General features: G+C 46.5%; 1 protein-coding gene across 1 annotated transcript in view; it reads left to right on the forward strand.

Moving 5' to 3' along the window:
• The first annotated feature begins 323 nt into the window (after window positions 1–323).
• LOC133348495 (sodium-dependent serotonin transporter-like) overlaps window positions 324–12,186 on the forward strand; it is a 36,385-nt gene continuing 24,522 nt past the window's right edge. The window contains exons 1-4 of the mRNA XM_061561333.1: window positions 324–1,337; window positions 5,209–5,343; window positions 7,869–8,088; window positions 10,307–10,445. Of these exons, the coding sequence (XP_061417317.1) occupies window positions 680–1,337; window positions 5,209–5,343; window positions 7,869–8,088; window positions 10,307–10,445 (1,152 nt within the window). The 5' untranslated portion in view covers window positions 324–679. The remainder of the gene's footprint in view (window positions 1,338–5,208; window positions 5,344–7,868; window positions 8,089–10,306; window positions 10,446–12,186) is intronic.

Genomic DNA, 12,186 nt, shown 5'->3' on the forward strand with positions numbered 1-12,186 from the left:
CTGCAATATATACCCACGTAACCTATTGAAATCATGACGAAAAAATATTACAACATACTTGAGCATTACGAGACCTGAGATTCTTCAAGCGCATTTATCACCAGCGCACGCACTTGCTGCCGATCTGTGCATACGCACTTGCTGCATGTATAGACAAGCCTACGTGGAAGGTATCTCGCTCAAAGCCACAGAGCTCAATGTTTCACTCTCAAAGGTCTATCGGCAATTACGGAATGTCAGAATTGTGTACGCTGTAAAGCTCTCGCAGCCACAAAGCCCACACATCATAGGCGGCGGGGGGGGGGGGGTGTGCACGACTGCATGGACTAACCTCCCACAGGGCATGGACTTCCAAAATCAGGGATCCGGATTATTTTTTGGTTTCTTTTTACACGAGCGTGCGTCTCGTGTGGTGTCCAAAACACGGTGAGGGAGGCGCGATTGGATTTTGAGAAGCCGGAGTTGAGTTGAAAGTGGAGCGCAAAAAGTGGAAGATGATGACACTTGGATGTGGTCATCTCCGTGCAGAGAAGTAGCACGCGCAGCCCAGACAGGCGACAAGGGCAACACAGAGAGAAAGAGAGAGAGGGGGGGTGGGTGAGTCAGGGAGGAATTAAAGGAGACAGACCTCAGCAAGAGCAAGGGACACGGCACGTCGACCCGAAGCCACGAAGCCACGATGGAAGAAGAGAGCATGTCTCCGCTGAGGGCCGCCGCGTGGGAGGTGCCGTTCACTACAGGAGGAGCGAGCGAGACGGAGCCCAGCAGCGGTCACACCAACGGCGCACGGAGCCTCATGCTCCTCTGCTCGCACGAGAAGAACGGACCCCTGGTGCAAGCCAAGACCTCGCTGCACCCGTCCGTGAGCGCAGGTCATCTCAACAACCAGCAGCAGTACACAGAGCTGGCCAGCAACGAGGGCTTGGCCACGAGCGACCAATTCTGCTGGGTGGGGGATTTGGGAGAACGCGCCTTGCGTGACAGCCAAGATGCGAGGCCCTCGTCAGACAGCGAAGAGGTGGCCCGGAGCTGCGACAGTGCAGGAGCAGGTGGAGATAGTGGCGGTGGCGGTGGCGATGGTGGTGATGGAGGAGAAGGAGGCGACGGGGAAGGCAAAGCAGTGGCCGAGGTCGTCGGGGCCGATCAGTCGGCGTCGTGCAACTCGGCTCCAGACGGCAACCCGCACGAGAAGACGCTCGTTGTGCACGGCCCAGAGGAGGCGAACGAGAGGGACACGTGGAGCAAGAAGATGGACTTTCTGCTGTCCGTCATCGGCTTCGCGGTGGACCTGGGCAACGTGTGGCGATTCCCTTACGTGTGCTACCAGAACGGAGGCGGTAAGCGGTCAGCCTTGTCCCTGATCACTTTATGAACACCCCCAGCACCGCCGCCGAGTCAGTTATGTACCCACGTGCGCTTCGCAATGGTCTTCAGCAGTTAGCGATAGGACTCGGCAATGATCTCCACGGCGCTTTTATAAGAGTTTCCACGGTGACAAAACACATGGGTAGGAAACTAAATGTATGGGGAGGGGGGTTGGTGGGTTTGTTGTCATCGCGCAGACGAGAGACTTGTTATAAAACTGGAGAAAACAAGGCATCATTCACTGATTCTATATTTGAAGCTTTCGTGACTGCAAGGATTCATATTCTTAGGTTTTTTCGGTAAAGTCACGTAGGTAAAAAATTAAAATTAATAAAAGTAAAACAAAATACAAATCACGACGTTTCGGAGGCAACACCTGAAGACGGAAGCTTGTGTTGCCTCCGAAACGTCGTAATTTTAATTTAATTTTAATTTTACTTTTGTTAATTTTAAATTTTTACCTACGCGACTTTACCGAAAAAACCGAAGAATATCATTCACTGACTTTGACAGCGTGCTGCTGGGTGCGTGCGCGCGCGCGTGCGTGCGTGCGTGCGCGAGTGCGTGCGTGCGCGCGTGCGTGCGCGCATCGACGCAACGCAGACACAGGTCAGAGCTTGTTGCACGCTCGTTTGGAGTGTTTTGTTTCCTTCTTAACCCCCCACCACCACACACACACAACACACACGGGGAAAGTTGCATCACAGTTGCTCTTCCTTCTGTCTGTCTGTGGTGGTCGTCGTTCAAACGGAGGTAGGTTTCATGCGAATCGAACCGCCGTGGTTTTGCGTCTTCAGTACGCAACTTCGTACGTCGTGTGGAACGTCGCAACGCAACTTTATAGAAAGTGATGACTTAAGGAGCGCACGATAGATATATTTATTTTTAAGGCAGTGCTTTTTGACGAGTGTGATGAGTTGTTAATTGTGTCTGTGCACCACTGCCAAATCAGCGACAGCATCACCGAATGATTAGTGTTGTGCCCTAATGGAGAGTGGAGCAACTTAATGCGTTCCGTGTTATCGTAGATGTTACGTGGCAATAAAAATATGCATTATTGCATTGATTACGCAACATTGAAAATTAACCATACGGGAAATGAGTACAGATTCAACTATACTTGCTGCTCATGAAGGTAATTACTTTGAGTTCCTTCCACGTAGAAAAAGCATACCATAATACATTTGAGTAATAAAATGTAAAAAAGAAAAACACCAAGCGTAAATAATACCCATCCTGGCGCAGCGTACAGGGCAGATTACTGACAATCTTACAGCGGGATGTATCAATGTATTACCTTGGTTACACCCTAACTTCATTGGCGAAGTGACATCCTTTGTTTTTTATTGTATCAGGCGACAGGGAGGATATTTAAGTAAAGCTTTTTCACGCACGCGGGGCAAGCCGTACGCCGGCAGAATGAATGTAAGAGGCGGAACCCGATTGTGTGCTCGTTGTCATTTTCGTGACCGGATTTAGCTGAATTCCATTTTTTATGCCACTTTTTTTTGTAACCCGGAGCCCTCTTGCAGATGAGACTCTGTCCTGATGAGACTCTGCCCTGGTCTCTTGAGGTCTCGTCAGGCTTAGACAATATCAAGTGGAACCAAAGTAAGCGAGCGATGTGGATTTCGCACGCAATGTGCAAGAACATAAAACAATACATGTAAGTTTAAGATCAACGACAAAAAATAACAACGAGTGGAAACAATTAACAGGGCGAAATGTGAACAACAATTATAATAAAAAAACAGAAAACAAATACATACGGTATTTAGACGCGTTTATCGTTTCATTCAGTTTTTGAAACGACTCGCCAGAATTGGTAAAGGACATCGCTCAGATTTCCCCGAGGCAACCGGAGAGCACGCGCTTAGATATTCCTTCACTCAGCGATAACAAACAATTACATGTATTTAAGAACGCACAATATTGTGTTCTTATTACAAACGAGACGAGATGAGATCAGCGATCAAAAGCGAATTTACGCTCAAATTTTCCAACCAATTAACCCAATGTTTCATCAATGACCGACCGAGGAGGTTACGCCAGATGAAGGTGCTCGCTCAGTGAATGTGCCAGGCAGCCAAAGCCACGTGGGGTTAAGCAGTTGCGCAGTGGTTAGCTCGCTACTGCGCTACGAACCCACCAACCTAGAATTCGATTCCCAGCGACGGCTAACATCAGTGGCGAGTGACAACCAAACCGGTCCCAGGCTTTCTGTCAACCCCCCCTCCACAACCCCCCCCAATCACCAACTAGCACTGGTCAGTTGGGTGAAGTATGGTCAAACAACCCCCATGAACGACATGCTTCATCCAGCAGTGGATTGACAAATGTGCTGCAAGTTTTGTGAAAATCAATTAATGTGGTGAAACGTTCTCTTGAGTTACACCATGATTTTAGGAACGCTCTCTCTCTCTGAAACTATGCTTTCCCCCATGTCTCTTTGCAACGTGTGTGTTTGTGGCCATGTCAAATGTGCACAAATGAACGAATCCGTTATGGGCCATGTAGCTGCACGCACTCTTGTTGAATTTGTATAAATGATGATTCCGTGGCGATATGCTTTTGTGTGATGTGGCACCAAAGTGCCCATCGACTCTCCGTCGCAGCTGTCGGCTGCACAAAGTTTGTGGGTGGTGCCAGGCTTGTAAGGGGCGCTGCTGCGTGAATTCATGTACGTGTATGTACGTTGAACTTCTTTCGCACCGTATGTAGGCAACTGCGCTAATCGGAGGTGCGGGGGAAGGACAACAAACTAAACACTAAAAAAGCAGATCGAAAGGAATTCGTTTTAAAAAAACAAGGTCAGGAAGATGGAAATCGATCTCCTGGTGAGGCAGTTGAAACAATGGTGCAAGTTTATTAAATCCCCCCTCGGCTCTTCTCGCCGCGGTTGTATAAATGGGTAAACCCAACAGTGTCAGTCAACTGGTGTGGGTAATGCCACCTCTTCAAAGACCTCTCGGGCCAGCGTGTGGGAAAGTGGGCCAAACTCCGACCGGAGGGGCTTTGTAAACGGCACCCTTGCGTGAAGGGCCTTCCTGCGGCAGTAGGAGCGAACAACAACAAGATCGCGTGGCTGCATCTTTGCCTTCTTGTGTCATATAGTAGTAGGTTTTTACCCTTTCAACTGGTACAAAAACTGACACCTTTATACAAGGCATCATGTTTGCAATAACCACAACACAAGCAGTCAAAATGCAAACAAAAAGAAACAACTCTGATGATGACAATGATATGCACTGTCCTTGAAGTTGATTGGTCCACACCCGAGACAGCTTTTCTTAAAGCCTAGTCTCCATTGGTGTTGGACCAGATAACGCCTATCATTATCATCATCAGAGTAGTTTCTTTTGTTTGCTTTTTGACTGCTTGTGTTGTGGTTATTGCAAACATGATGCCTTGTATAAAGGTGTCAGTTTTTGTACCAGTTGAAAGAGTAAAAACCTATTACTATATTTTGCCACTGGTAAAGGAGGTGTCTCATAGTATATTCTCGTGTCATATTCTTAGGATTTTTCGGTAAAGTCACGTAGGTAAAACATTAAAATTAATTATTACTTTTACGTAGGTAAAACATTAAAATTAATAATTACTTTTATTAATTTTCATGTTTTACCTACGTGACTTTACCGAAAAAACCCTAAGAATATGAATCCTTGCAGTTACGAAAGCTTCAAATCTAGAATTCTTGGGCCAGCTCCGTCCGTCGAGCTCTACCAAGTCTGCGAGCCGAACTGTGTCCCAAGTTTGTGCATCGCAGCCAAAGTTTCGCGAGTTGCTTGCTCCACGTTTGTGAGTTGCGTCGCCTCTAATCGATGGTTCGTGTTTTCTCAGGGGCGTTCCTGATTCCCTACTGCCTGATGGCCGTGTTCGGAGGCATCCCCCTCTTTTACATGGAGCTCGCCCTGGGACAATTCCATCGAAACGGAGCGATTTCCATCTGGCGCCGCATCTGCCCCATCTTCAAAGGTTCGCTTCTTCCTTTCGAGTTCCATCCCCCACCCCCTCTCTCTCTCTCCATAAAAATAAATACTTTCTGCCATTACCACCGTCATCGCATATATATACGAATGCTGCATTGCAATGAGAGCAGCGGCACAGGTATTGAGTGTGCAGGCGGTGCAACTGCACTGGGGCCCGTAAACGGAGGGGTTCTGGGTGCCGGGCATGGGCGGAGTTTGCGGGTTGGGGAGCACTGGGCACCTTTTATTAATTCATTGTCAGTCTCTTAGAATTAAGATAAACATTTTAACTAATTATATGCGCCATCGATTCCTAATGTGAGGGACAAAGCGAACCCCCCCCCCACGCCCCCCCAAATAGAAAAGTCAAACTCCGTCTATGGGTGCCAAGGCAACACAGAATAGGGAAGGTGGACAGAGAGGAGGGCCTTGCATCAAGGCCCAGGTCAACCACCCCATGACACCGAATTGGGGATTGTATGAAGGGGTTTAAGATAAACGTTTTGACCAATTGCTTTTTTTCATAGGAATGTAGAGGAGGCACTTTTGTTTTGTCCAGATTGTGACTTGTACGTGGGAGTAACGTTTACAATGAGGTTTATGACGAAAAGTAAAATATGCTGAGGGAATAGTGCCGTGTATAAATCTTTTTTCCGTTAGTTATATATCTTTTTTACATATAACTTCTTGCAAATTGCGTGAATCATGTAAAGTCTAATGATGTTCCCGAAGGACTATAAAGATGAAATCCGGCACAAATATAGTAAAATATATGCTCGTAATAGTAATAACCGGAACAACTAGACTTTTAAAACGATAGACTTGTAAACACGACTCAGGGTTTGATTGGTTTCACGAACAGGGTAGATTCAGCCTACGGAACTACATCACTTTAAGTCTCACGCTAAACACTTACACACATATATATCATTCCCATTATCAGTTAACTAAGTAATTTGTCTCCTTTGGAATGAGATGCTAAATCTCATAGAAAGCAAACGAAGACGGCTTCAATACAAGTCTAACATAAAAATGTCACAAACGTAAAAGCTCAAATTATTTGGTTATGCATTATTATGATACCCTTTTCACAGATGTCCATTCGACTGGAGATCTGTGAAAAAGAGCTTCATGGCTCATCGGATTCCTTCAGGATAAATAGAGATTCTCACTCTGAGCTTTAAAAAAAATGCGAATCTCCTCTTTGCCGGATCAAACTTGGCTAGAGGTCAAACAGGACATGTGTCCAAGGCCCAAAACATCAGAGAGGGCCACGAAATACATTTCACGTTTTATTCAGAATTTTCTTACTTTTAATCCATGTCATTGATTTAATATTCACAACATAAGCAATACTATCTTTACTACCTTCATGAATTTCTGGGAAGGAGGGAGGCAGTCCCAAATCCAACCTCGCCTTTTCCCAATATGAAGTGGCGGCCACTTCTGCAATCAGAGGTTCACATTTTCAATTGAACCCAAACTAAAACTGGACAATGTTTTATTTTACCAGGCGAGTCCCGCTGAGCTCTACAGCTTTTTTTCAGACGTGACCTGGCCACAAATGATAGCTCAACAAAGTGGCTTATCATGTGGAAATTCATAGCAGCCAAAATACTCTCAAGTATGGTGCATTCTTGTCGGCTCCAATGCAAAGGGCGTTGTTCAGTCCCGTCCTCCGTACACAAGGCTGCATACAAGGAGGTTCAGAGTGGGTTGGGAACAAAATACCTACTCGCATGAAATATAGGAATAGGATAATTTTGAAGTCACTAATACTACCAGTGCAATGATATTACATTATCCTAATATTCTATTTAACAGGGGCTCATCTTCTTGGTTCTTTCGGTAAAGTCACGTAGAAGGGAAACAATAAAATAATAAAAATAAAAAATAATAAAATAATATAATAGATTGAAATAATATAATAATACAATAATATAGAATATTTTTATTACTTTATTATTTCCCTTCTACGTGACTTTACCGAAAGAACCAAGAAGATGAATCCCTGCAGTCACGAAAGCTTTAAATCGAAATTTAACAGGGGCTGTTTACAAAATACGTACTTTATGATAAGCGGGGTAGAGCAGTGGCAGAGTGGTTAGCACACTGTGCTGTGAAGCTGGTGACGCCAATTTTATTCTCAGCCTCTAACAACACGAGTGGCGAGTGAATAGGGTCACCCCCAATCACCAACCTGCACTGACCAGCGTTGTCAAGTTCATATTAATAAAAGTATGCGGCCCTTGCCCCACCATCTTCTCCAACCATTATATAAACGGAGTGGTAGCTCCTGCAATCTCTCATTTACTTGATAAAGCTGTCGTGGCTGTGACGGTACCACCTGAAGACGGAAGCTTGTGTTGCCTCCGAAACGCCGTGATTTTTATTTTATTTTAATTTTATTAATTTAAATTTTTTACCTACGTGACTTTACCGAAACAACCTAACAATTTGAGCGGATAACAACCGTACAAACGCACGCTTTGGCCGTGCCTTGCCTCCGCTGCGCTGTCGTTCGCCCCCCAGGCGTGGGCTTTGCAATCTGCATCATCAACTTTTACGTTGCTTTCTACTACAACACCATCATCGCCTGGGCCCTCTACTACCTCTACTCCTCGTTCACGTCCACGCTGCCCTGGACCAATTGCGACAACCCCTGGAACACGGTCAACTGCACGAGCTACTTCGACACGAGCGGAGTAGCCTGGGGCAAGCACTCGCGCTCCCCGGCTGAGGAGTTCTACACGTGAGTTGTTGTTTTAAGTGGAATTACAACGTTCCTCCCCTGGCACAAACAAACAGTTTCAACACACCCGCCACGTGTTTTGCGCGGCGCCGCCACGCCACGTGTGATACATTGCGGTTTAGGGGTAAAAACAAAAAAACGGGCGTCTTTGTTTGAGATGGAAGTTAGTGACCCCCCCCCCTTCTCAGCAGCTGAGGATAGGCGATCATTTCAGCTGCCCGTTGCACCTGTGATTAGCAGGGTTAGCTACGTACGCATACTTGTCAACCCCTTACAGACCAATTCATACCTTATTGATCACTCTGTGCCCTAATACATCTCAACGTTCATCCTACAAAGTCCCATCAAAATGGAGAAATAAAAAAATAATAGACAATTATTTTGCCCGCATTGAAACGGCTGTATGTCGTATGGACCAGGAAGCTCAATTTCCCTGTACACGAATACAGGTATACCGTATGGGTTGACAGGTGTGTGTACGGCGCGAAAGATAAAGATCCCCCGTATAGCCTTACCAGACTGTAGGGGAAAGTGCTGTCAGCAAGCACCTATAAAGGCCAGAACGGTACACGAGGGGGTGGGTGGCCAGCACCACGCCCGACCGCCTTTGTCTCCCCCAGTGGCGATGTTTATACACCACACCAGGTACTCATTTCAGGCTGAGTCGACCTAGGGGAGGCCCAGGACCGTTTCAGATAATCGTAGTGTTGGCCGTGAGCGGGAATCGAACCCGGGTCTCCAGGTTCATAGCGCAGCACGCTAACCGCTACACCACCGCTCCCCATAAAGATCCTCACTCTGAAATTTTAGTCCAACATACATACAGACACACGTGCATTACGAGAGACGGTCAACCGGTGGCAGTGTTTTGAAATTGACAAGCAGAGCGAGGTACTGCGCACGCAGCCAATTGGGATCTCCATCCACGAGTGGTGCAAAATGAGGTGGTGTGCCTTTGACCAAATCACCTGGAGGGAGCCCGATTTCGTCAGAGCACAGAAGCTAAGCAGGTTTTGAAGCTGCTATTTGTTGGACAGCAAATGGCATGGCAGCAAAATCCGCTGTTGTACCGGCACCGTATGTCCATGTCCCCACGTATATACTCACCGCTCTTTTAAAAGCTGCTCTGGCCAACGTGAAGTGAGGTCAAACGACCTCCACGACCATCACGCTGTGCGAAGACCCCCATGCACATCTGGACAGACAAAAGAGCTGCACGTGGCTCGACAGGGCTCAACGTGTCAGCTTTAACACGGGGGAGCATTTGATTGGATGAATGATGTTGCTGTGGATGCTGGTGGAGGGTCGGGAAAGGGGTAGGTGCGTCCCGGGGGGATGCAAATGTAATATTTCACCAGCAAGGTACAGTGGGCTTATACAAACAAGAAAGTTAAGTCCTCAATTGAAGCATTAAAAAAACTAAAGCTGGAAGGCGTTCAGCTGGCTCGTGGCCAGCACCGCTGAGACGCTGGGTTCAGTCCAGCAGTGGATTGACAATTGGCAACGGAAGTACAAAAGAGATGTACAGCAAATGATGATGCTGTGCATGCAAAATTATGAACAGCAGGTATCCACCCTCTCACACCGGTTCGACTTGATGCAAGAGATATTCATCCCTTGATCACCTAGAGGGCTGTGTCGCAGGGCTCACTAATGGCACACAGAAGGAGGACCCGGTCCCATGTTGCTGAATTGTTTCTGATCTGACCTTTCTCCCCCCAGTAAGCTATTTCACTTCACCATCCTCTTTCTTTCGTCTTTTTTGCGTTCCTCCTCCTGCTGTAGTCTTCTCCTCTCCGTCCCCCCCTTGTTCGTGTTGCCTCCTGTCTTCTTCCTGCTCCATAGATCGCAGTTGGGGGGGGGGGGGGATGACCACGCTCGTGCGCGTGTGCGTCGCTCCTCTCAAAGCGGCACGTCAAACACGAGCCACGGTGGAGCGATTTCGGCCCTGCAAACCCAAACTGTGGACCGTACTGTAGACCACTGCAGTCTTCGCTCCCTTCAAACGGGGGGGGGGGGGGGGGGGGGGGTGGAGAATGCCAAAACTCCACGCCGTTGGTTATTGAGCTCCGGAACAGATTGCCACGTGCAAGCATAGTAAAGGATCTGGAGGGTTGCGCACTTTGGTCGATTGTTGTTTTCTTTGCATTGCCGTTGAAGAGACGTCAATCACATTTGCATGAACATCTCAAGCGGTGAGCGTGGCTTTCTCTTGCAGTCGCAACGTGCTGGAGATTCAGCACTCGAAAGGGCTCGGCGGTGTGGGCGGGCTCAGGTGGCAGCTCCTCCTCTGCCTCTTCCTCATCTTCACCATCGTTTACTTTAGCCTCTGGAAAGGAGTGAAAACCTCGGGCAAGGTAAGCGTCAGATTCTTCGAAAGTGGGCGGGGGTACGCGCACCACAGATCTCTCGCCTCGTCCACGTTTGGCACAAAGTGATCGGCCGTTCACGCGGGATGGAATAGGTTTCGGAGATTTGATTTGTGATTATCCTCCAAGGGCAATATCCGGTTTCATTTCAGGGGAGAAGAGATTGGTGATACAATACCGTGTGTTTTGGCTGTGGGAGCAAAAAAGAAAAAATTAAAGGGACAAAACCTGGGCCTCGACAAAAATGTTAATAGGGCAACGATGAAAACCTCCTTGGGCCACTAACAGCTCGCACACTGCCTCTTAGAAACCCCACATTTCGGAATCACCTATCACAATAGTCCAGTGAGACTCGGGGACCTAAAGTTGACGATTTCTTAAACCAAAAAAAATATGTAAGGGTTTTCTGGCATCAGCGGCAAGAAGGTGAAAAATAGTAACACCTAGAGAAACAAAAACCGGCGAAAATATCCCCAAAAATAACACGCTGTGCCCGAATGCTTCACATGCGTGCAATAGTTCTATTGGATTAGCAAACATGTGAAATCATTAAAAATAAGAACATCCAAGATACAGAGCTCCTTATTCATAATCTAACAACCACCCTGGGATTGGGAGTCACTGACTTATATTGACCGTGTAGATTTATTTCAGGAACACAACATTTTTGCGGTCACGCATGCGGGAGTGCGCGCGTGTGGCTGAGTACACCCTCAACTTTGTGATGGTATCGCAAATGATGACCAGTTAGCAATCAGTTGCAGTGCACCTCCGATCACCACGGATGGCTACGTACGATGTGAAAGAAGTTCAACACACTCGCACCAGAACTTTTTTGCACGATTAAAATCCGCCCATCCAGTGGATCTCAGTAACCGACCTTGTCTCAGGGAATAATATTCTGTTAAAACCAAAGACACGATAATATACTTGAGTCAGAAAGCGCAAATCAAATATAAATGACTACATTTCCATAAATTTCGATTTAAAGCTTTCGTGACTGCAGGGATTCATCTTCTTGGTTCTTTCGGCAAAGTCACGTAGAAGGGAAGTAATAAAATAACAAAAATAAAACAAGCTTGGCAGTGTCTCATTCTTCACCTGAAGACGGCTGCTTGCGTTGTAGCCGAAACGTCGTGAGAATTATTTTATTATGTTTTATTTTTATTATTGTATTACTTCCCTTCTACGTGACTTTACCGAAAGAACCAAGAAGATACATTTCCATACATTCCAGTGAACTGTTGCCGTTTGATATCTGTCCAGTGGAGCATCGGACACAGGTTTTTGGTTAATTCAACGAGATAACACAACATGAACGGCGTGTGTGAGGGTTGCGACGAACAGCAAGCACAAACTTGAGCGAACATTTTTTCGCAGACCAAATTATGAAACGTGGGAGGCTGCTGACGTGCGAGGAACGTACGCCCGTGATATTTTAGTGGCGCAGTTTTCATGATCTCATAGAGCCTGTTTTTTTAATTGCCAATAACGTGGTAGATTTTTTATGGAAAGAGGAAACATAACCATGTCTCAATAATTATAATAATTTGCACTTATAAGGCGCCTTTCACAATGAAGCCTCAGGGCGCTGTGAATAAAAACAATAAATGTATAAAGGAAGAACCAGGCGGCACAAGCAGGGCCAAAGGAAAAGCAAATCTAATTCGAAAAATATATATATTTTTAAGATAACGTTTAAGTTGGGACTTAAAGATGTCAACACTAC

The sequence above is a fragment of the Lethenteron reissneri genome, chromosome 27 (genome assembly GCF_015708825.2).
Source record: "Lethenteron reissneri isolate LAM-NWPU_2019-01 chromosome 27, ASM1570882v1, whole genome shotgun sequence".
Lineage (NCBI taxonomy): Eukaryota > Metazoa > Chordata > Hyperoartia > Petromyzontiformes > Petromyzontidae > Lethenteron > Lethenteron reissneri.